Source organism: Lynx rufus, unplaced genomic scaffold, assembly GCF_022079265.1.
Source record: "Lynx rufus isolate CCGP_SWC_20201006 ecotype Redwood Valley unplaced genomic scaffold, mLynRuf1.p SCAF_9, whole genome shotgun sequence".
Classification (NCBI taxonomy): Eukaryota; Metazoa; Chordata; class Mammalia; order Carnivora; family Felidae; genus Lynx; species Lynx rufus.
The window spans coordinates 111,007,654-111,029,035 of NW_025814897.1; the positions used below are offsets into that span (position 1 = coordinate 111,007,654).

The 21,382-nt window shown below is 49.7% G+C and overlaps 1 protein-coding gene across 5 annotated transcripts in view; it reads right to left on the reverse strand.

Annotated features, from left to right (window-relative positions):
- Nucleotides 1-611: 611 nt before the first annotated feature.
- KMT5B (lysine methyltransferase 5B) overlaps nt 612-21,382 on the reverse strand; it is a 59,381-nt gene continuing 38,610 nt past the window's right edge. For 4 of the 5 annotated variants that reach the window (XM_047072357.1, XM_047072354.1, XM_047072353.1 and 1 more), the window contains 7 exons: nt 21,036-21,201; nt 20,542-20,651; nt 18,858-19,024; nt 18,544-18,563; nt 18,326-18,462; nt 11,679-11,875; nt 612-4,912 (listed from right to left, as the gene is read on the reverse strand). In XM_047072357.1, coding sequence (XP_046928313.1) covers nt 3,444-4,912; nt 11,679-11,875; nt 18,326-18,462; nt 18,544-18,563; nt 18,858-19,024; nt 20,542-20,651; nt 21,036-21,201 — 2,266 coding nt within the window. In that variant the 3' untranslated portion in view covers nt 612-3,443. Of the gene's footprint in view, nt 4,913-10,364; nt 11,381-11,678; nt 11,876-18,325; nt 18,463-18,543; nt 18,564-18,857; nt 19,025-20,541; nt 20,652-21,035; nt 21,202-21,382 lie in introns of those variants that run through there. The other variant, XM_047072358.1, reaches the window with a different exon arrangement.

Consider the following 21,382-nt stretch of genomic DNA (forward strand, 5'->3'; position numbering starts at 1 on the left):
CGCCCGGCTGCGCCGGCTCCGGCTCCCGGACTCGAGCCAGTGGGTCCCGCGTCCTCCTTCGACTAGGTTTTGCTACAGTAACTGGGAGAAGGGACCCAGGCCAGCTCCGCATGCCAGTCTTGTCCAGCTCAGCGAGGGGAGCGAGCGGGTCCTCGGGAGCGGGGTCTTGGCTCGAGGGCCGTGTGGTCTGAAAGGAGCCTCCCCGCCGAGATAAGGAGCCCTTTCCCCTCGTTGTTATCATTATCTACTCCGAGGGAGAGAGAGCCCGCGACTGGGAGAGGGGGAGAGAGAGAGGGAGACAGAGAATCCCAAGCAGGCTCCCGCACGGCCAGCGCAGAGCCCGACACGGGGCTCGAACCCACAAACGGCAAGGTCACGGGCTGGGCTCAAACCAAGCGTCGGACGCCCCACAGACGTAGCCACCCAGGCACCCCCCCCCCCATCTTTTACACTGAGGGGGCGTCAGAAGCAAACGGAGACCAGGGCTCAGAAAGACGCCACGCTCGCAGACACTGAAAAGCTTTACAAATTCTACTTTACGTGGAAACCTTCCGGAGAAAGTCACCCCTCGGACCTTCTCCGTTCAGATACAGCGAACACCGGCCAAACTGTTTTAATTTCCGAATTTATTAAAATGATTAACCTCAATACTGCAAGTGCATGTACAAAATATTTGTAAAAAATGTCTTTAATGAAACGTTAAAGAACTTACCTCAAATGCTGAAAAAGTCCTTTTTTTTTTCAATTCTTTCAGTACAAGGAATACATTGTATCTCAAAAGTATTACAACTCAGCAAAACAATTTAAGACAGTAATTTGAAAAACGATTGAAAATTGAAAACTTTACATGTATTTTTCTGATCGCTTCCTGATTCTTACACAACGCCAAAATCTGTTACGAATCATTGCATAAGCTCGAGCTAAAAGCCGTATTGAACGCAGCCCTCTTCCGAGTGGTCACCGGCGTGTGGCCCTGGCCAGGCCCCACAGTGAAGCTCTGAGCAGAGCCAGAGCGGCCCCGAGGCCCCGAACTTTAGAAACGGAAATGGGGTCTCCCCGGAGGGTGGCGGCCGCCACCGCTCAGACCCACGGGGAGGTCGGCCTCAGAAGACGAGGCCACCATCAAGTTAAAACAGACATAAATAAGTTACTAGAATGAAGCTGGAAAGTGGAGAAAGGCGGGAAACGGGGGACCTTGGGACTTCTTCCTTAAGATGGAAATTCCTGAAACGGCTGTTGTTGGTATCTCAAGAGGAGGTTTTGAGACTTAGTCTCCGAACCTCTTCGCAACGCTCCAAACTAAGGCGGGAGTGGCGGAGGCGGCCCACCGCTCTCTGGGGCTTTCCAGACGCAGGGTCCGCGCCCGGCCGTCCTTAGTGGCGCGGGCCGCACGCCTCTCCTACGAGGGACAGCGCGAGGCCCGGACGTGGTCCCTAACGCGCTCCGCGTGCCTCGGGACAGGCCTCGGGGGGCCGCCCCGTGGGGCGAGGTGAAGGACGACACGCGGTGCAGAGGGGGTGTGAGCGCGTGCAAGTGTGCACACGCGTCCGCGGGATACCTGAGGGGCTAACGTGCACACGACAGACGGGAACGAGACGATGTAAGACCACCAAGTAAGTCCTTAAAGAACGTGAGGAGAAACCAAATTCTAAGTTTCAAACGCTTTTATGAGTATTATTAATTTCTGCTTGGAACCCGTTAGCAGTCGTTTTCAGGAACTCAAATGACGTCCCCAGAACCTGGAGGCTGGTAGGAATCCACCAGAAACAACAGTAAGCATTGAGGTTTTCTCCACTGGACTTTTCGTTACGGGCAGATTCCTTTTAATATTTTAAGACATGGGCTACTTTTCTACAGACACTACACAAATCCCCTAAGTTGATTTTACTTCGGAACACGGTATTATCTGAAAGTACATGTACACATTTCCCAGAAATAAAGAGACCCCCTGGCGTGAAACACCTGCTACAGATGCAGATTCCCAAATGCTTTGTCCGATGGTTTGTAAAATCATCCACAGAAACGAAAGGTTGGTTTTGAACATAAAGTAGGAATCAAAAATTTGCTCATTAAGTTACTTAAAATTAATTTCTCTTCTCAAAGTGCTTCAAAAAAAAAAAAAACAAATTAAATCTGACTCCTCTTTCTGTTTAACTGATAACAGAGTCAAAAAAAAATCTTTGATATTTTCATACATAAACTAACATAAGCTGAGAACGCTCACTGATGCAGTGCTTAAAACTATATATTTTATACTTTCCTATTTTATTGGCATGAATATTTCTAAACTTAAAAACCTTCCTGGTAAGTTCTTTTAATTTCTTACGACAAAAATTTCTCACAACACACAAATATTTACAACATATACATGGTTTTCGGTTCTTTACATTGAATTTTCAGAGACAAACGTTTTTATAGGTTTTACCACAGAACAAAAGCTGTGACTCATGTTTTTATTTCATAAACTATTATAAGTTAAAGTGAATAGAGTTTTTAATATTCCTTGTAGCATTTTACAAGTGCAACAGAAATCTCGAAGACCCAAATTAAGAGAGCTGTAGTTCATTAGATAAATGTTGCTCGTTGTCATCACATTGTTCACAGCAAAGTTTTGAAAAAATAAGCACCAATCATTCTTGCAAAGAACAATTTTATCTAAAAGGATTGAAAAGTGTTAAATACAAGGTCTTTAATTTACATGTCAAGCAATAAATACGCCGCATCGAAACCCAGCCCGCACACTGCCTACCCTCGTCCATACACCGTGCTGAAAAGTGAGCTGTACCTTTTATTTTTCGTTTTTCCCTTGTTTTTTACAGAAGCCAATTCGACTCCCAACCGATGGTCTGCTCTTTTGACCAAGGCCACAAACAGCACACCCGGGCCCGCAAACAGTGTGAAACCGACAGAACTCCAAGGGGGAAACATCTAGCAAATAAATCAGAAAGCCAAAGGTCGTTGCTGGTGATATTAGCATATACTAGAAAACCTTAATATGCTGCTACTATGATTTGTTTTAAATTATTGTTTAGTCATATATTAAAGAGCCACTCGATGCTCTTGGTTAGAAAAAAAAAAAAAAAAGGAAAAGAAAAGAAAGAAAGAAAAAAGAGAACTGTGTAGCCACATTATTGTTTTCAACGTCCCGTGTGGAAAGTTGCTATCACTGTACAATTTTGCTTGAGCCTTTATTTTACAACGGGGCTTTTACCTCTAACTCGGAATTGCACGTACGAAGGCTGTTTAAAAAGTACAATAAAAATTTGCACAAATCAGACCTCGGCAGAGTCAGTATGCTGTACACTTTCTACAGTATGAGGCCGAGAAGAGAGAAGGGCAAGTGCCGCCTCCACGAGGTCTCAGGCGCGCAGAAACCGACTGGAATTGTTGCTGATTCCTCTCAAGCAGGCTTCCCGGGCCGAGGGAAGACCGAGACCGAGAGCTTACGCGTTGAGCCTCAAAGACTGATCTTCTCTCCTCCGGGAGGAAATGTCAATGTCTATGGAGTCCTTCCCGACGATGAGCCGCAGGCGCTTGGCGGGAGGGAGGGGAATGAAGTCGTCCTCCTCGTAGTCCTCGTCCTCCTCTTCGCCCTCCGAGGAGGAGGGCTCGTCCGTGCTCTCCTCGTCGTACTGACTGTAGTCGTCCACCTCCATGCGGGACTCGAGCAGGGACAGCGGGTCGCTGCAGCACACCCCGTTCTCGCGGAGCCCCTCCGCGTACGGCCCCCTGCCTTCCTCGTCCCGCTTCAGCTGGATCTTTAGTTTTGTGGAACTGCCGCCCGATCCTGAGTTGAACCCGTTATTGAGCTTTGCTACGTAGAGATTGTTGTCGTTTTCGTGGTCTTTACTCAACTTGATGCTGATCTTCGAAGAATTCACTCCGTCGTTCTCTTGGTCGTTCGTCTTGCTGCTGCTGTCGTGCCGCCTGCGGAGAGTCAATTTGGGAATCCCGGAGTTATTTTCCAGGATCAACTGTGCGTCATACCGTGTGATTCGCCTCTTCTTTTTACTTTTCGCAGTTCTGAAGCCGTCTTTTGTCTTGAAGCTCTCGGACGTCACAAGGGAAGCGTCGCCGGGCGAGGGAGCCCAGTCCGGGTAGGTCCCGGCCGTGGCCTCCGAGCCACCGCCCTCGCCCTGCTCCGGGCGGGACCCCAGCACCTCCGGCGCCACGCTGGCTTCCCCAGGGGAACCCTGGCCCGGAGCCGACTCCTCGGCTTTCGCCGACTGTTTCACAAGTTTCCCCTGTCGGGATTTCTTCTTGGACGCGCCGCTGTCGCTCCTTTGACACCTGGCCTCCCCCTTCTGTGCGCTTCCGGGGCCCAGATCTTCCTCCCGCGGCGCGGGCACTGGCTGCTCCTGGCTGTCCGGGCCCGGTTCGGTCAAGCCGCTTTTGTAGCCGTCCGCCGCGTCCGGTTCCAGCTTGATGTCGGAAGCCTCCCTGGGATTCGCCCTCGTCCTCGCCGACCGCCGGGTGGGGTACGTGCCGGGGGCGCTGTCCCCGGGCGGCGGGGCGCCTCGCCCCGCGCTCGCTCTGTGCTCCCTGGCCGCGTGTCTGGTTAAGCACCCGCCAGCCACTGTGGCTTGGACTGGTCCCTCTGGCTCCTTATCTTTTTTGATGGGTAAGTTTTTATACAGAACTACTTTGGGCTCTTTAAGTACTAAGTTTCCCATCTCGAGTTTTCTTGAAGCACTCTTTTGCTCCAGCCGTTTGCAATGATTTCTTAATTTTATCTTTGAAAGTAAAGGCTTTGCAGGCTTTTTCAGTTTCTTTGGTACCCTGGAATTATTTACATGAGTTAGCTTAGATGAGGTAGAGTTGGAAGAAGCTGGAATTCTTGACATAGACTGCCTTGTTAACGTTCTGCTCTGGCCGTTCTTTTTCACACCAACTGAAGATTTTCGGTTAGGAGCTGCAAGTTTAAAAAAAAAAAAAAAAAAAAAGGATGAAAAGCAGGCTTGGTAACGCAGGAGCGCTCAACACAACAATGCCCGACCCTGTCAGCTACGAAACGTTAGGCTTACACCGGCACGTGCCAGACGGACGCGTTCGCTCTCTGCCAGGCACACGGGCACCCCCTCTCTGCTCCCCTTTTACTCCCCGACTGCGGCCTCCGATTCAAGGAGCATCTCTGCATTTCGCACAGCAAGGACCGGGATTTCACTCTGAGCTTGTCCACAATCTATCGTGATGCCTGTCCCAGCTAAGTACTTCTTCTCCGGAGTTTGAAGTAAGCTTAGAGAAAGAGCGGTTTTTCTTTCACAAATTCTTAACACCCTCATTCAAAACAGGTTTCTGAAATCCATTCCTCAGGAACTCAAAGTAAGCAGACCACTTGCTTTGGGATAGGGAATACAGAACGGAAATAGATTACTAACGAGCTCTAACGGACACATCCTATCACAATGGTTTCAAACAAGCAAGAGAGACCCTAAGAAGCACATGTTGTGATTCCCGGACGACACTGGCCCACAAAGAACCGCACCGCGCGTTCTCCCTGCAACTCCCTGAGGACCAGCAGGCTTCCGAGGGCTGAAGAACTCACTTGGCCCCGTCCCTCCAGGGACTGCCCGCCGCCAACGATCAAACTCGGGAGGAAAGCAGCACGCTGCTAGCGAGGCTCTCGGGACCGAGGGAGATCCGATCCAACGTTCTCCAGACAAGGACACAAAGGCTGCGACGACCCTACTGGGGACGGCCACCCGCGGACCAACAGGAGAGCTGACCAGATTCTCAAAAGGCTTATGTGTGACTCGAGTTTAAGCTGCCCCCAGAGTTTCTTTCTGACCTTGCCACGGACCTCTGCTCATCTTTGTTCTTCTCTCCATTTACGGTTTGGACCTATGTGTGCAGTGTTTTACACGAGTCAATTTCTCAGTTATTTGGTGCCCCCACCCCCCACCTGAAAACCTTTCCCCCCTAACTACACTTTTCAGTCACTCACTACGGAGCCTGAGATGACCCAACTAACGATCCCCACTTCTCACCAGAGAACAGGGAGAGAGTAAAAACGACTGTGGGTAAACCCAGCACGCTGCCTAACGCTGCCGCCCACTACATGCCCAAGGGTTGCCAGGGCGACTGTCCTTCCTTCCACATGGCTGCACAAGTCACCATTAGTTTCCACTGAGACAGAAGAGCAAGGATGCATTACGAGCCATTTCCAAAAATATCAAACCACCGAGAACAGAAGGCTCTGTACTCGGGCAGGGTGTCTCATGAACTGCTCTGGGGCACCCAAACCAGCCGAGTTCCCAGGGAGGAGATCCTCTGGCGAGAACGAGAACGTGCTCATCCACGTGGGCCACCACCAAGGCAGCCACTGGGTTTTAGACTTGGTAGGAGGAGTGGTTTGGATGCCGTCCAGTCGGAGAACAACTGAGGTGCATGAACTGGAATTATGCAAGTAGCCAGAAGTTGTTTTTTTAAGCAGAAGGATACGCAGGGCATTCTTTTGTTAAAGGATTTCTTTTACAAGACTTCCCACAAGGTAGACCGAGCAGACGTGCCTGTGGATGTAAACGCGTGGGAGCGTCCGCCACTTGGCCGTCTCCGACGTGCCGCGAGTCCTCTGCTCGGCCCACGACTCCTCGAGGGCCATCCTATGACCAAGCTTAGCTGTTCTCGCCTGATTTTCCCTTTTTCTGGCCTGTTCTCACTCTGCACCGCAATAACCCCTTCACGGTGCAAACGTGCACACCGCAGGCTTGGCGGCAGTCCCCCGCAGTCTGGGTCCAGCCTGTGCCTCTGAGGAGGCAGCCTCGGTCGGCCTTGGAAAACCTGCTTGTGAAATCCAGCGAACACTTTTCAGCCCTTTCCCCCTCTGCTTTCTCCGCAGAATGTGACGCTGCTCACCGTTTTTCTTCCCGAAAACTCCCGTCCCGTTGGCTGCCCCCAACAGCACTCTCTCCTGGCCTTGCATCTGCCCCTTCAACTGCACCCCTCAGGCCTCTGCTGTCCTAGACCCTCTGGAAACTACCCGCATTCGCCGAGTGGTAAGCACCCCCGCCCCATGGCTCTTACCACCGATGCCCTGGCAGCTCCCGAAACACTTTCTCTAGACTCTCTCCTAGATTACAATTCCGGATCACCAAATACCCACTGGCATCTAGATCCTTCCGTGAGGATGGGCTCCTCACAGTCAACATGCCCAAACTGAACTCACCATCAAGCTTCGCGGCTGCTTCCCCTCCTAAATTCTCCATCCCGCTCAGGTCACCACCACCATCCACCCAGCTGCTCAAGCAGACACCGGGAGGTCCTCCTGGACTTCTGCTTTCCCTTGCTCACCCCACCAGCTGCCACATCCCTCCTGCGGAGCCCACTCTTGCCGCGGCCCCCGAGCCATCTACCGCCCTCTGCTCACGATCCCTTGCCTGAGCTGTGGCGGCGGTCTCCTACCTTTTCTCATCTCTCCCACTGCTTCCCGGACATTCCAGTCTCCACCGTGTGGCCAGAGTGGCCTTCCTAGTATGACACGTCACTTCTGGGCTTTAAACTCATCAGTGATCTAATGCCCCAAGAATAAGTCCAAAACTTTAAACAACGGTCAGATCCCTCCTTCCCGCCTTCTACTCCAGCCGTGATGCACTTGGCTTACTGGAGTCCCGCAGCCACCCCTGGATCTCCACTGATGAACTCCCTCTGCTCTGAACCTGCTTCGCTTGGCCAACCGCTCGTCCCCTTTAAGACTCAGCCTGGGAAATGCTTTGCTCAGGGAGCCTTTCCTGACTCTCTGTAGATGGCAGGTCAACCTTGCCGTGTATTTTCAGAGCACCTGAGAGTCTCCTGACTCTGGCTCTCATTTTAATCCACTAGAGGTGTCTCATTTTATGAGGATTCCGAATCCACCCCCGCTTCCAACAGATTCTCTGCTTAGCTGGTGGCGGTGAACCACCCGACGGAGAGCGCTTTATTGTTTCTGTGTTCTCAACGGCACAAAATGGACCGTGTGTGAGGCTACGTGTGACTTCAACACAGAGATCTCACGTCCACGTTCACGTATGTGTCGGCCTGGTCTTTTGTTTTAAAAGCATCATCTCATCGAAAGCCAAGCCAGAAGGGATGCTCATCAGGGCAAAGGGCAGAAAAGACACAGACAAGCTGGGCACGGGCGCCAAGGGCTCTTCACTCTCCCAAGCGGGTCCACCCTGTCGTCGGGGGCTCGAGGATGACAGCGGCGCAGGCGGGACAGATCGTCGGTACAATGCAGGCTAACGGGAGCCTGTCCAGAGGGCTCGGACCGGCGGGCGTGAGCTACACCCCCGGCAGCTGCCCTACTCTCAGCGCCACGGGGGACTCTCTTGCCTGGAGGCGGGGACAAATCCCACATGCGTAAACCCAAGACGGTAATTTCAGGTGGAGACACACTTTCTCAGCAATTACTACATAGTGGGTGCTGTGCAAAGTGGCCAAATTAGCGTGACCTCAATCCTAATACACATTCTCTGCAGTGAGTGCCACTGCACCTACGTGAACAGCACACAGGGACAAGCGTGCCAAAGACCGTCCACCTGGGACGTGGAGGAGATGGGATCTGGACTAAGGCCTGTGGCTCCGGACCCGCCGTTATCGGTGCGGCCTTGAGGCGCACCACAGAGTCACGGCGCCAGCCCCAACTCCCGGGTAACGGTCGTCACAGCCATTCCGGGGGGGGGGTCCTCCAAATCGTAAGGCAGCCCTGCGTGGGCATCAACAATTACAGCCAGACACGAGAACGGCAAGACGACACCAGAGCCTTCCGCGCGCCCGGGCCGTGCCCTGTACTGGAAAAGCCCCGAGACGAGCGCTACCAGCGTGAACCGAGGGCCATCCGCAGCCTGGCATCTTCAGCACTTGAAGATCCAGAAAACCCTCAGTAAGACTTTAAAGGCTTCCGTTCCGGTTTGTCAGGCATCTTCCAACCTCACACGACCGACACAGACTGGCGTGGCTGCCCGAACAGGGTGTCGGAAGGGCCTCCGAAGGAGCCCACAGGCTTAGCAGCAAAGAGCGTTCAGACCAGCAGCGATGTCCGTGCCAGCTGAGTTAGAGCGGGGCCCGGTCCACCATCTCTAGGACAGGTGCTCCGGAGTTAGGATAAGCTTATGGCACTGGCCTTGTCTTCTGGGCCTCACCCCAACTTGTGACAGGACTCACATCCCCTTTCACAGCACTATGGGGGCGGGGGGGGGGGCCTAGCCACGGAGGCACAAGAGGCCTAAAAAACCAGAATCTTCTAACAATGGCGTTAGCATTCAGGCTTGTGGACCGAATTTTTGTGAAAGTGGATGTTGCTGTTTCCTGTCTCCAGACGCTAAAGCCAACAGTCAACTCGTGGCTCTCGAGACACCTTTCAAAAGAGAGTGCACAGAAGATTGTAATTTTTCTCCCGACTAGGCAGAAATGCTTCTTTAAAAAGAATACACAAGCTGTTCCAAGCAAGCAGTTCCGTGCCCCCTGAGTTCTCAGCAGACTGCAGGGAAGACTGGCAACTGCACACGGAGAGGGCCCCCTGGGTCCACACGTGGCAATTACACCCGCCTCCTCTGGGAGAGGCTTGGGCAGCTCGGGCTTTGCCGCCGGCTGTCATTTCAGAAAGTCTTTCTTTCAAGGGCGGGGGTGGGGGAGGGATGATGGTCGAGACACAAACACCAAAAGAAATGCCATCTGAGAGAATACCTGGGGGGGCTTGCAGGAATACTGCTGTCAATGTATCCTCGTGTGGGGTGGCCTGAGGGGTGACCGGTGCTAAGCCTCTGGCTCCTCCAGAGCACGGAGCCACGCCTGTCAACGCTAACACACGGCCCTCAAAGTTAGCTACCTCGACCCTCCAAGTACTCGAAACCATCGTTCTGCAGAAAGGGAATTTGAACCAAGTCAGCCCCCTCTGCAAGCAGTCACTGGGAAGTAACACATTTCTACTCGGTAATGCTGGGACCACAGCTCAAAGGGGTTACTTGTTCGCTCTGAACTCGAGCCATGGCATTTCTAGAGGGTTCTACGTAACTACCTGTGCATCCGTCGTATCCCGGAGCTAAGGCGTAAGCTCCCTGACGGAGGGCCCAAGTCCCACACATCTCCGTATCTCTTCAACAACTAGCGGGCTTTTAAGAAGTATTTGGTTTACTAATAAATATTCCCTAGCTGGTCACATGGTACACTTCCAGACGCTGTCTATCTTACGCTCTTTTAGACTCTGTGGTGTACTGAGTTCAGTATGTATACAGTCGGCATAGAGCTAACGCCCCCCGTGTCACAGAGCCATTCGCTGTGGGCAGCGTGGTGGCCGTGGCCGCGCTCTTTAGTGTTTCATGCACGAATTTCTAAACCGGGCTTCACAAGTCTCCAGTTTCACCAAGGAACCAGACTCCAAAAACAAAACATTGGTTATGTTCCATTTATTGTTAGAACCAACAGTCAACAGTGAATGACGGGCTAACTGCTTGCTCGCTCTCTGTTCACCTGGGACAGTAAGGGCTGGAGTGGGAACGCATCACTGCTCTTCCACTACTGGGCTTACACCCGGCCCCCGGCCCCCGGCCCCCGGCCCCCGGCGGCAGGCAGGTGCAGGGTTCACGGCAGTGGCATTCACCATCGTGGGAGCTGCCGTCCCTTTGCTCCAGGGTTTTCTGCAGGGAAGGGGTGCACCTGTGCTGGGCTGAAAACATCCGAAGACAGGGAGAGGAGCCCAGCACAGCCAGACTTAAGGAGGCACAGAGGCACTACCAAGTAGCCGTGGATACTCGGCGCGCCGAAACGGGTGTCCCTAGGGATCACGGAGTCAAAACTTTGAGACTTTGTTCCTGTCAGAAACCAGCGGACTAACGAGCCTACAGCTTTAGCGGCAAGGAGAGGAAACCGGTGTTACCCAGAGGAAACCGGCAGCCATGAAACTGGTTCCAGGACTTCAAAGCTCCACAGACACGACGCGTTTCCTTTTTGCCCGGCTCGGCTTTCTTCGCTTTCTTTTCTTTATTCTCCGTTCTCTCTTTCTCCAGTCTGCATATGGTCTTGCCCCCTCATACAACTGGCATCTTAAGGCTTGCTGCTTCTTCTCACCCCTCTCGCTGTTTTCAGTAGTGGCTGACACATGTCCTAGTATAGCAACCTTCGAAACGCTCCTCTCTCCCAATTCTGAGTCTGGGAACTGGCGGTTTGGTGAATTGGTTCAGTTCATTTTGAAAAGGGCAAGCAAGCAGTAAAAAGGTGGAGGCCTCGAGGCCAGAAGCTACGAACTGCCCAAGTTCGCGTCATGGGTGCTAACGGACCGGGGCTTGGCACGGGGACGCGTGCGCGCCTCTACGCCTCTACCCAGTCCTCCGTCTTCCCGTAGGACCTAATGCCATCATGACAGTCAAACTAACACCTTGAAAATGTGTCTCTCAAACACAGGACGACCCTGGAACACATGACGAAGAACGTAATATCCAGTTACCAGGTATTCAAGAAAAGCAGACAGTTCAGTCGAGGGCATAGGACTGAATCTGGAGGTGGGACACAGACTGCTTTTGTGCTCAGATCACGTCTAGAACCTTGCAGTGCTGCTGAAGCACACGAGTCCCAGGGTTTCTCTCAAGATTTAAAAGATCAAAACTACTGAAGTGAAGCACACTTTAGAAAGATAATTGTGTGAAAATACTTAAAAAAAGAAAAAAAGAAAAACGAAGATATATGCTTATCAAATCTCCCTTACTTACTTGCATTGTTTTTTTCCTGAGTGGTATCTGCATCAGTGTTAGAGCTGACAGATTGACTGTCTGAGTTTTTGCTGCTGTCACCTAACTTTTTAAGCCTATTTAAGCGTTTATCTGTCTCTCTGAGTCCGTATTTGCTATTGATAACAGGAGCAGGTGCAGGCAGTCCCGCTCTGGATTTAAAAGCACCGGTTCCCCGTCTGAAAGAGAAAACAGCACAGGTTAAACAGCGTTACTGACAGCAAGTTCAGCTGCTGAGGGCTCAAGGCCACATCAAGTCAACAGTTGTGGTGCACTGATGAGGCCTCAGTCATCACTAGAAATGTACCCGGTCTAGGACTCGAGGAAGAATTAAAACTGTATATAAAATTAACACAAAAAACCCTCTAGACGTAAAGTAACAAATTGTTGGACTACTGTCAATTCATTACTAACTGCCCATGAGAAACCACCAGGCCCTGTAGAAGTCCACGCTTAGGTGAAAAGAACTAATTCGTCAATTTCAAAACTGGTTAGTGCAATAGTCAGGTCTGCGTTGTGGCTTAAGTAACCCACCTGTTAATTAGATTCTAGCTCTGTTCTACACAATTTAATACTACAACACTGACATCAAGAATTAAGGGATTAGGGGTGCCTGGTTGAGCATCCGACTTCGGCTCAGGTCGTGATCTCGTGGTTTGTGAGTTCGAGCCCCGTGTCGGGCTCTGTGCTGACAGCTCAGAGCCTGGAGCCTGCTTCGGATTCTGTGTCCCCCCACTCTCCGCCCCACCCCTGCTTGTGCTCTCTGTCTTTCAAAAATGAATAAACATAAAAAAAAAAAAGAATTAAGGGATTAAAAAAAGAAACCAGAGAATTTCCGTAAATTAAGCCATTACTTAAGAATTCAACATTAGATACAAAGAAACCCTAACTGGCATCCCGTATAAGGTGGCTACACTGTATCAGTGAAAATCTGACTTGTGGGACAATAAAAACTGTTTAATTTCTTTTTTTTTTTAAGTTTTTTTTTTTCAACGTTTTTATTTATTTTTGGGACAGAGAGAGACAGAGCATGAACGGGGGAGGGGCAGAGAGAGAGGGAGACACAGAATCGGAAACAGGCTCCAGGCTCTGAGCCACCAGCCCAGAGCCTGACGCGGGGCTCGAACTCACGGACCGTTAGATCGTGACCTGAGCTGAAGTCGGACGCTTAACCGACTGCGCCACCCAGGCACCCCAGAAAAACTGTTTAATTTCTTTCAAGTTATTGAGATAACCACAATTAACAAAATATGACTAAATACAAGACGTCGGAAACTTGCTTTTACCACGGGGCAAGAATGATCTGTAGTCCACTCTAATAATAATTTATGTTTTTATGTAAGTTCTTCTGAAGTGAAGGTGCTCGCAGAGGCTCTGATCATTCTCAATTAGCCTAGCTTTGCAGACGTTAACTTGACTCAGTGTGTAATGGTACATTTCTACTCAGCTCTATTCAGAAGAATAAGTTAATGAGGTTATAAAAAAGTGCTACACATCACATGCAAAAAATGAGAAACTTGTTTGGGCCGAAACTGCCTTCCCGGAGTTGCCTCACTGCCTGCCCTCAGCTTGTTGAAGAAAAGCCGTATAACCAATGCGGTTTCTGAACTCGCCGCACAACTGTGGGCACCCTCCAGCCTGGGAGAGATGCTGGCGCCTACAGGGTCCCTCCCTGCCGTCCTACGTCTCATCGCCAGGGGGCACACACCTAAACCTACTGCCAAAACGACTTCCGGCAAGCAAGGTAAGCATTCTTGCTTGTTTCACCTTTCTAGAACATATCTGGGATTCCATCTTCATTAACACTTCTGTGAAAATCATGACAAGCTTATCGTGTGGCTGCCTCAGTGCTGTTTTTGGAAGGTGCATGAGAAATTGCGCTAAAACCTGTAGGTGATCGTCACCAAGGCAGGCAAGCAGTTCCCCTCCACTCCACACTTAAGTATGTGCAGAACGGAAAATAGGAAATGTCAAAGGTGATTTCATTTCATAGGGATTAAGGGAGTAATGCATTATTTTCAGACATTTCATGCCTTTTCCCCACAACTTGTAACATTTTTGGTTCCTTCCTAGAAAAATGGGCCATATTTAAAGTACACTTCACCACAAATGATCACGGTGGAATTATTTTATCTGGAAATCAGAGAGTTGTTTTTGTTGTTTGTTTTTTGTTTTCGTTACAACTCTACCATTCCCCTGCTGTCTACTTCCCTGACGTTTTCTTCCTAAGGAAGAAAGACCTGCTCCTGCTGCCGTGACTCGCAGAATGACGCTAGGACCTAAATCCACGAAGCACAAGTTGACAGCCAGCCAGCCCGCACCCCCGGGGCCCCGAGGCACCGGTGGGGGACCGTCTGCCAGTGTGCTATCCTCCGCCACGGTCTCGCACACCGGTTTACACCGTTGGATCTTTTTAAGCAAACAAAACCAAAACAGGAGCACACCATCCATCTTACTCCGCAGTCGGCTTTGCCGTTACACAACGGGCGGATAAATCTCAACTGAACGTGTGTGTTCTGAAGAGTGTACTTTTTCCACTGAAGAAACAATCCGTGATGGATTCGATCACTCCTCGTTGCTGGTTCCTGGAAGTTGCAGGGCGTCTTTGGGTTTGCTGGCCACCACAGACACTAACTGCTCCACTGCTCTGAAACCAAATCCTTACTAACTACTGCTATTTCCACAGGCTAGATTCTTCCGCCCGGGACTGACTGCCAGCTAAAAGGGCGCGCTTATTTTTAACAACCACGGCCAGACAATTCACGTCATGCCTGCTAACAGTGTACGAGGGCCCGTTTCTCCACATCCTCACTAGCACTATAAGGTACAACTCTGAAATTCCGCCGCTCTGACCGTGACAATGAATCCCTGGTTCCTGTCTCCGTCGTCTGCTTTACGGCCCTCGTTTCCTGTGTGGCATCCTCCTTACCCTGCCCTCCTCTCGGAGTCTGTCTCTTCCTTGTGAGCTTCTAGGAGCTTTTTCTTATTAGGATTATTAACGCTTTGCCAGATGGGTGCCGTTGCCTCTCTGGTTCATCATTTGACTTTGATTTTGACCAAACGTGTTCGTATTCACCATTTCTTGTCTTCTTTTACATACAACATTTCCACTACTCCAACATTAGAAAGCCTCCTCGATTTTTTCTAATCATTTTGCACTGTATTTTAAAATTTAAATCCTTAATCCACCTTGAATTTGGCTTCTCTTCCAGATGCATAATGAATTATACTAACATCATTTGTGATAGAAATCGTTTCTCCACATGCGATGTTAAGATCTCATACACACTTGCCTCTATCTCAGGCCTCCATTCATATCCCATAACCCATTTGTCCATTTCTGGGCCACGATCGAGTGTTGGTCACAACTGTTCCCTCCTAACTTTTAGTATGTGTTAAAACAAATCTCAAGCTACACTTCAGACATTTTTTCTTAACTTCATCAGACGTATTTTCATATAAGCTTAAAAATAATCTAATCCTTCCTATTTTGGGGTCATTCGTTAGACTTTACTGCTCAAGTGTTCTACCGTAAAATTAGCAGTACTTAAGAATGCAGAACAGGGGCGCCTGGGTGGCTCAGTCGGTTAAGCGGCCGACTTCGGCCCAGGTCACGATCTCGCGGTCCGTGAGTTCGAGCCCCGCGTCAGGCTCTGTGCTGACAGCTCAGAGCCTGAAGCCTGTTTCAGATTCTGTGTCTTCCTCTCTCTGACCCTCTCCCATTCATGCTCTGTCTCTCTCTGTCTCAAAAATAAATAAACGTTAAAAAAAAAAAAAAAAAGAATGCAGAACAGTCACTATTGTGTCAGGATGGTCAGAGCTAGAAATATGCATCAAACGCATCCAGGAGATTTGACCCATCATCTCGGAATGTCCATAAGCCTTCTGCTCACCGTTTCTTCACAGAGCCGGCCCTGGGACGTCCTGCAGCTCCCGGCTGGCACTGCGCTAGCCTGGTTCACCCTGCGCGCACGAGACCTAACAGGAGTTAGCTCCTCAGCTGATACCTGAGGAAGAGCTGAGTGAGTCCTCTTGACCAGTCTTAGCCTCTTTGGTGTTCCTGAGAACTCCCAAGAATAGCTGCAATCAACTTTAAATCAGACTGCTCAAATGGTCTGACGGTAGCTATGGCTGTTTAATGTCAAGCTTTTCCTTTAAAAAAAGGATCTGCTCATGTGTCTATTCCTCAGTCTAATAACCCTGTGGAGTAGGCAGGATCACCCCCACCTGACCAGTAAGAAGAAACTGAGGCTCACAGAGGAGAACTAATCTGCCTGAGGAACATGATGATACATGAAATTCTAGACTAGTCACACAGCTGTTTCAGGCTTGGTTCGGAAGCCCGAGTAGGTGGTCACCCTTCTCAGGACAGCCTCCAAAAGCTTACTTAGCATACTGTGTGTCCATTCATTCAACTGTTCGTTCATTCGCCAGGGACCTGCTATGTGCCAAGTAGTGTTCCGGGTGCTGGGTATGAGTGGAAAAGATAAAAGCCTCCATGGAGCTTATATTCTAAAGGGCAAATAACCAGAAGCCACAAAATAATTCTATAGATAAGGCCTGAGTGTTAACTGTGCGTTCTACACACATCATGTGAAGTAACCAACGTGATTCTCACAGCGACCCCGTGAGACCGCTGCTAACGTTCTCTCCGTTTTACAGATGGGTAATTCAGGCACAAAAAGCAGTTAAAGTGTCCCAAGATCACATAGCTAATGACGTGCAGTCACAGGATTTCAACTCCGGGAGGCTCCAGACCTCAGGCACTTGACCGCTACCCTAGGTTGTCTCGAGATAATGAGTCTGAAGCATTGTTCAAGTATAATTAAATTATTTTGTGGATTAAAGGTCTTTCTCTGGACTGGTCTAAGATTTAACCAATGTTCAAACCACTTTTTACGTAGAACATGAAGGATTTTTTTTACTGCCCCTCCCAAAAGGGGGGGCAAAACCTCAGCAGCGTCAGGAACAGGTTTCCTGCAGTTCCTTATGGCGAGGACCCTGACGATGGGAGAGAAACAGCTGGGGCGGCACAGGACTCCAGGCCCCTGCTCTCGCCTGACAGAGGGGGACACTTCCCACTACTTGGGAAGAAGGGAAGCGGGACCTCTGGGGCGTTCAGAGTCCCTCCGCAGGCTGGCCAGCGGCTGGGTGACTTCAGCGGGAGCAGCGGTGCTACTGGACAGCCCTCCCCCCACCCACAAGAGCGGCACAAAGTGGCAAGAACGAGGGCCAAGGTTCGGCTGCCCCGGGCTCAGACAGTTCAGTTTCTGTACTTGCAGTGTGGACGTACTTCTATTTACTCTCTCTCTCACAGATGGCTGTGGAGACTGAATGAGTCAGGGTTAGCAAAGTGCCCAGCTCAGTACAAGATGAGAAAAATGAGCTCGGGGCGCATGGGCGGCTCAGTGAGTTAAAAGGCCAGCTCTTGGTTTCGCCTTGGGTCATGATCTTACAGTTTGTGAGTTTGAGCCCCACCCTGAGCTCTGAGCTCTGAGCTGATGGTGGAGAGCCCACCTGGGTTTCTCTCTCTGCCCCTCTCCCTCTCATGCTCGTGCTCTCTCTCTCAAAATAAACAAACTTAAAAAAGAAAAATGGGTTCAACAAGTCCAGGTCGGCTCCCCTGGGTGACCCACGCAAGTCTGCACTGCCTGGGAACAGCAGCTTTCCTGCAGGACTAGCAAGACAAGCGTGTGATGTCACCTCCATGAGCTCCTGGGTGCAGAAATCACTCCAATGAGTAGTGTGAGCTAGCAGTCTGGCTAAGTCAGATTTGGGGGATTTCTACAAGGACTCCAGAATCTTGATGCGTCACAAGAGGAGCTTCCTTATTCAGAGACAGAATTTAGGAATCTTGAAGAGTACGTGCATCAAAACGTAGAAATTCCTGTGGTGAGGACAGCATGATGTACAGAGATGCTGAATCCCTGAGCTGTACAGCTGAAGCTAATGTAACCTTGTGTGTCAACTATGTTCAAATAATAAAAAAAAATCCTGGGCCACCTGGGTGGCTCAGTAGGCCAAGCATCTGACCCTCGATGTTGGCTCAGGTCACTGTCTCGTGGTTTGAGATCGAGCCCCGTGCTGGGCTCTGCCCTGTCGGTGCAGAGCCTGCTTGGGTTTCTCTCTCCCTCTCTCTCTGCCCCTCCCTCACATGCGTGCACTCTCTCTCAAAAATAAACTTAAAAAAAAAAAAATCCAGAAGCCACGGCTTGGTAAGACACAGGACAAGTTCAGTGTTTTCACATGATTATCAGAAGTGAATGTCACCTGCCATTTTTGGGCAACCCCACTCTGGCACTGCGGGTGTCTGTGTGCACACGCGTGGATATGCACGTGTACACACGTGTACGGTATTTCCCGTCCTCTCTTTAGGCACGCTGGTACTCTCATCTACTCAGAAGCAGCAGCTGGTGATAAGAAAACTCTAAAGGCTCAGGTGCCACGGCCCCCAAAGAGCTCTGTATCCCCCGATTTTTATGCACATTTGATCGGACCAAAGCTACAGAACGTAAGAGACTACCCCCCCCCCACCATGTCTAAAGGAGAAGGAAGCAATGTTAGCTGGCGCCCATAATCATCAGGCGGTTACAAGAACACACAAGCTGGACATTTTACTTGACGCATACCTTTCGCAAGTATAACACTCGCAGAACTCGTTATTTTCTCCAAAGAACCCGTCTCCGTAATAACAAGAAATCTCTTCTCCGGGTTCAATGTCTCTCAGAGCCTTCACACACGCCGTATCTCGACCAGTTGACACAAACTGAAATACAATGAACTCATTAAGAAACTCATACCTGCAGCAGAAACAAAATACTTGCAGTAAAAAAAAGTTTATGCTTACCTTACAGTTAGGTCTGCAATCTGAAAAATGTCCAAAAGATAAAGTCAATTAACTGTAGATAAGATCTGAAACACGAACAATTACAGAAATCTGAAATAAGCTTTCCACATCATTTCACAACTTTTGATAGAAGTTTAGGTCTCAGGTTAAGCGACAGGATTGTTTGTTTAATACGCTGGTGGGGAAAAATAAGGAAGTCCTATTTGCGGCCTCCTCTACAGGGAGACGAGGTTCCACGCAGTCTGACAAGGTCATTGCTGCGTCTTAGCAGTACTGCCCGCCACTCGCACGGCCACCCGAGGAGCGCAGCTTACCGTGGTTTATAAAGGCGGCGGGACCAAGCCAGAGCTGGGCACAGTTTTTCCTTGTGGAATACATGACACTGAAGTCGTTTTCTCCGTGTCTAAGCAGCATGTTCTCCTCAATTTCTGAAAGTTCGGCAATACAACCCACCAGTAATTCTATTTTGTCATTTCGTTTCCTATTTAAAATATGTCATGTTAAAAATTACTAGTAATTATAAATAACAAGGCTTCTTTTAATAAAATAAGCCTGTCCAATAAATACCGGGAATCCAGAAGACCTAGCTGTGTGCATCTTGGCTGACCCCCTGGGACCTTCACTGGGCTACGCTCTCATCCTCCCTGGAAGGCCGACGGCCTCGGGCCACAGCCGCCCTACAGCTGCCTTAGCCCTACGAGAGAGACCGGGAGGTGCTCCAGGCCAGAAGCCGTGCTACCTCGTCTCCGAGTCCCCTACGGTCCCTAGTACAGCGTGTTGCAGGCAGGGAGGATTCAAATATCTGCTACACCAAATGCGACTTGCTGAGAGTGGACGGAGGAGACAGAGACAAGCAGTAGTAGTAGTAAAGGTCACGGGGACCCGGAATGAGGACACCACCCTCTAGAACAGCGCTATCCAAGAAAAACGTAACGGAAGCCAAACGTGGGGTCTGCAGCGTTCTAGTAATGACAATCAGAAAGTAAAGAAAAAACAAGTGAAATTACTTTTAGTAATGTCTTTGAACCCGAGAGGCCCCCGCTACTATTTCAGCAGGTAATCAGTAGAAGAAACATTAACGGGAAACACACTTTACCATAAAACTTGGCACGTAAATCACATTTACGGTACTTCTCAGTACAGACTAGCCACCGTTCAAGGGCCCAAGAGGCACAAGTGGCTGGTGGCTGCTGTGCTGGACGGTGCGGCTCTAGACTACAAGACCAGAAAGCTACACGTCCACCGAAAGCACCGGGAGCTGGGGGAGTGGATCAGCGGACTCAATACACTACGACGTGCGCTCGCGCACGTGCACCTGTCCAAACTGATGGTGCTCGCGCACGCACACGCGCACCCACCCGAGAGGCCTGGGTATACTGCTCTCTGCCCCTTCCATTTTCAGGTACCTGATCCTAACGTTTTTGTTATAAAAAATACGTGAGGACAGCTTATAAGAAGGGCAACACGTTCCTTCTTCTGGGAGGTGAGGTAGGAACGGGCGTTAGAGGAAAAAAACGATCACACATTCTCTCATGAATGGCTTTTACCCTTCCTGGCTGGCCTCAACTTTACTACCCTTACTCAAGTTGGCACATACATGTACACGTGTACACTTAAGCAGGCAATTCGGCGGGACATTTCCACCTGTGAAGTTCCTAGGATCGTTAAGACTTCACACCCAACCTTTCTCTAGGCCAGCAGGACACGGAGGGCCTAGAGCAGGCCTTCCGGGACACGGAAGCCAGGTTCTCCAGCCCCGGCACCTGGACTCCTTCGGCGGCCTCACCACCGAGCAGCATTCCGACTCGGTCAAAGTGCGCGGGCTGAGAGACGGGATCTGGTTCAACTCAGATTTCTAATTCCACTGTCCTGACCCAGGTCACTGGGCCAAGGCTCTGGCTTCACTCCTTCCCACAACTTTCTTAGCACTTCAACGGTAACTTAAGAGAGAACTTTAACTGACAGTATATTACGGGTTTATACTAGTGTAATAGTTACCACTCTTTTGTTGCAACTATTTTGGCTCCATTTTGTTCTGATGAGTATCTATTACAGGGCAGTATTTCAAATCCACTGTCAGTTGCAAACATTCGCAAGTAAATAAATACCTAAAACAGAAGAAAATAATGGTATTTGTATTAAATTGTTTATCCCGTTAGACTTATTCAGAATCCAAAAGCAAATCATCACCGAAACGTGAAACATTTAGGATCGTTAAGTAACAAACTCTGTGATTTTACAACTTCACGTATCTGAGCACCTGACGGCTTGGCCATGTTCCTCTGAAAGTTCATGGAGAATTTCACTTCCAGATGACCAAGTTGTCTCTCTGGAGAGTTATACAAATGATCTGATGTGTTATTAGATCTTCACATTGATCAGCTTTATGAAAAACTGACTTAAAAGTTTCAGCGTTCACTAAAACTTAAGTTTTAGTTTACTCTGCTCTCACCCACACAGATAAATAGTAGTAATCTTATCAATAAACCTACATGTTCCTTGAATAATTTCTCCTGCATTTTGTTCTTGTTGAGAAAATAGTGCCGTGCCCATTCGCCCGAAGTCAAACATTTGAAGGCTTTCTCCAAGTGTTCATCTTTCTTAAAACGTTCAATGACTTCCTTTAGTTCTTCTTGCCTTCCCTTAATAGGCCGAAATCTGAACGAAATCAAAACATTCGCTTTAGTTATCCGCCATCCCTGGGCCACTGTAGAGAAATCGTGAGGCAAGAAATAACCTGAAAACAGCCAGACCTAATAAAAGAGAATAACCAGCGATCCTGACAAATCATTACTGCACAAGTAACAGCGATCGCCAGGAGACAGAACTTCTCTTTCTG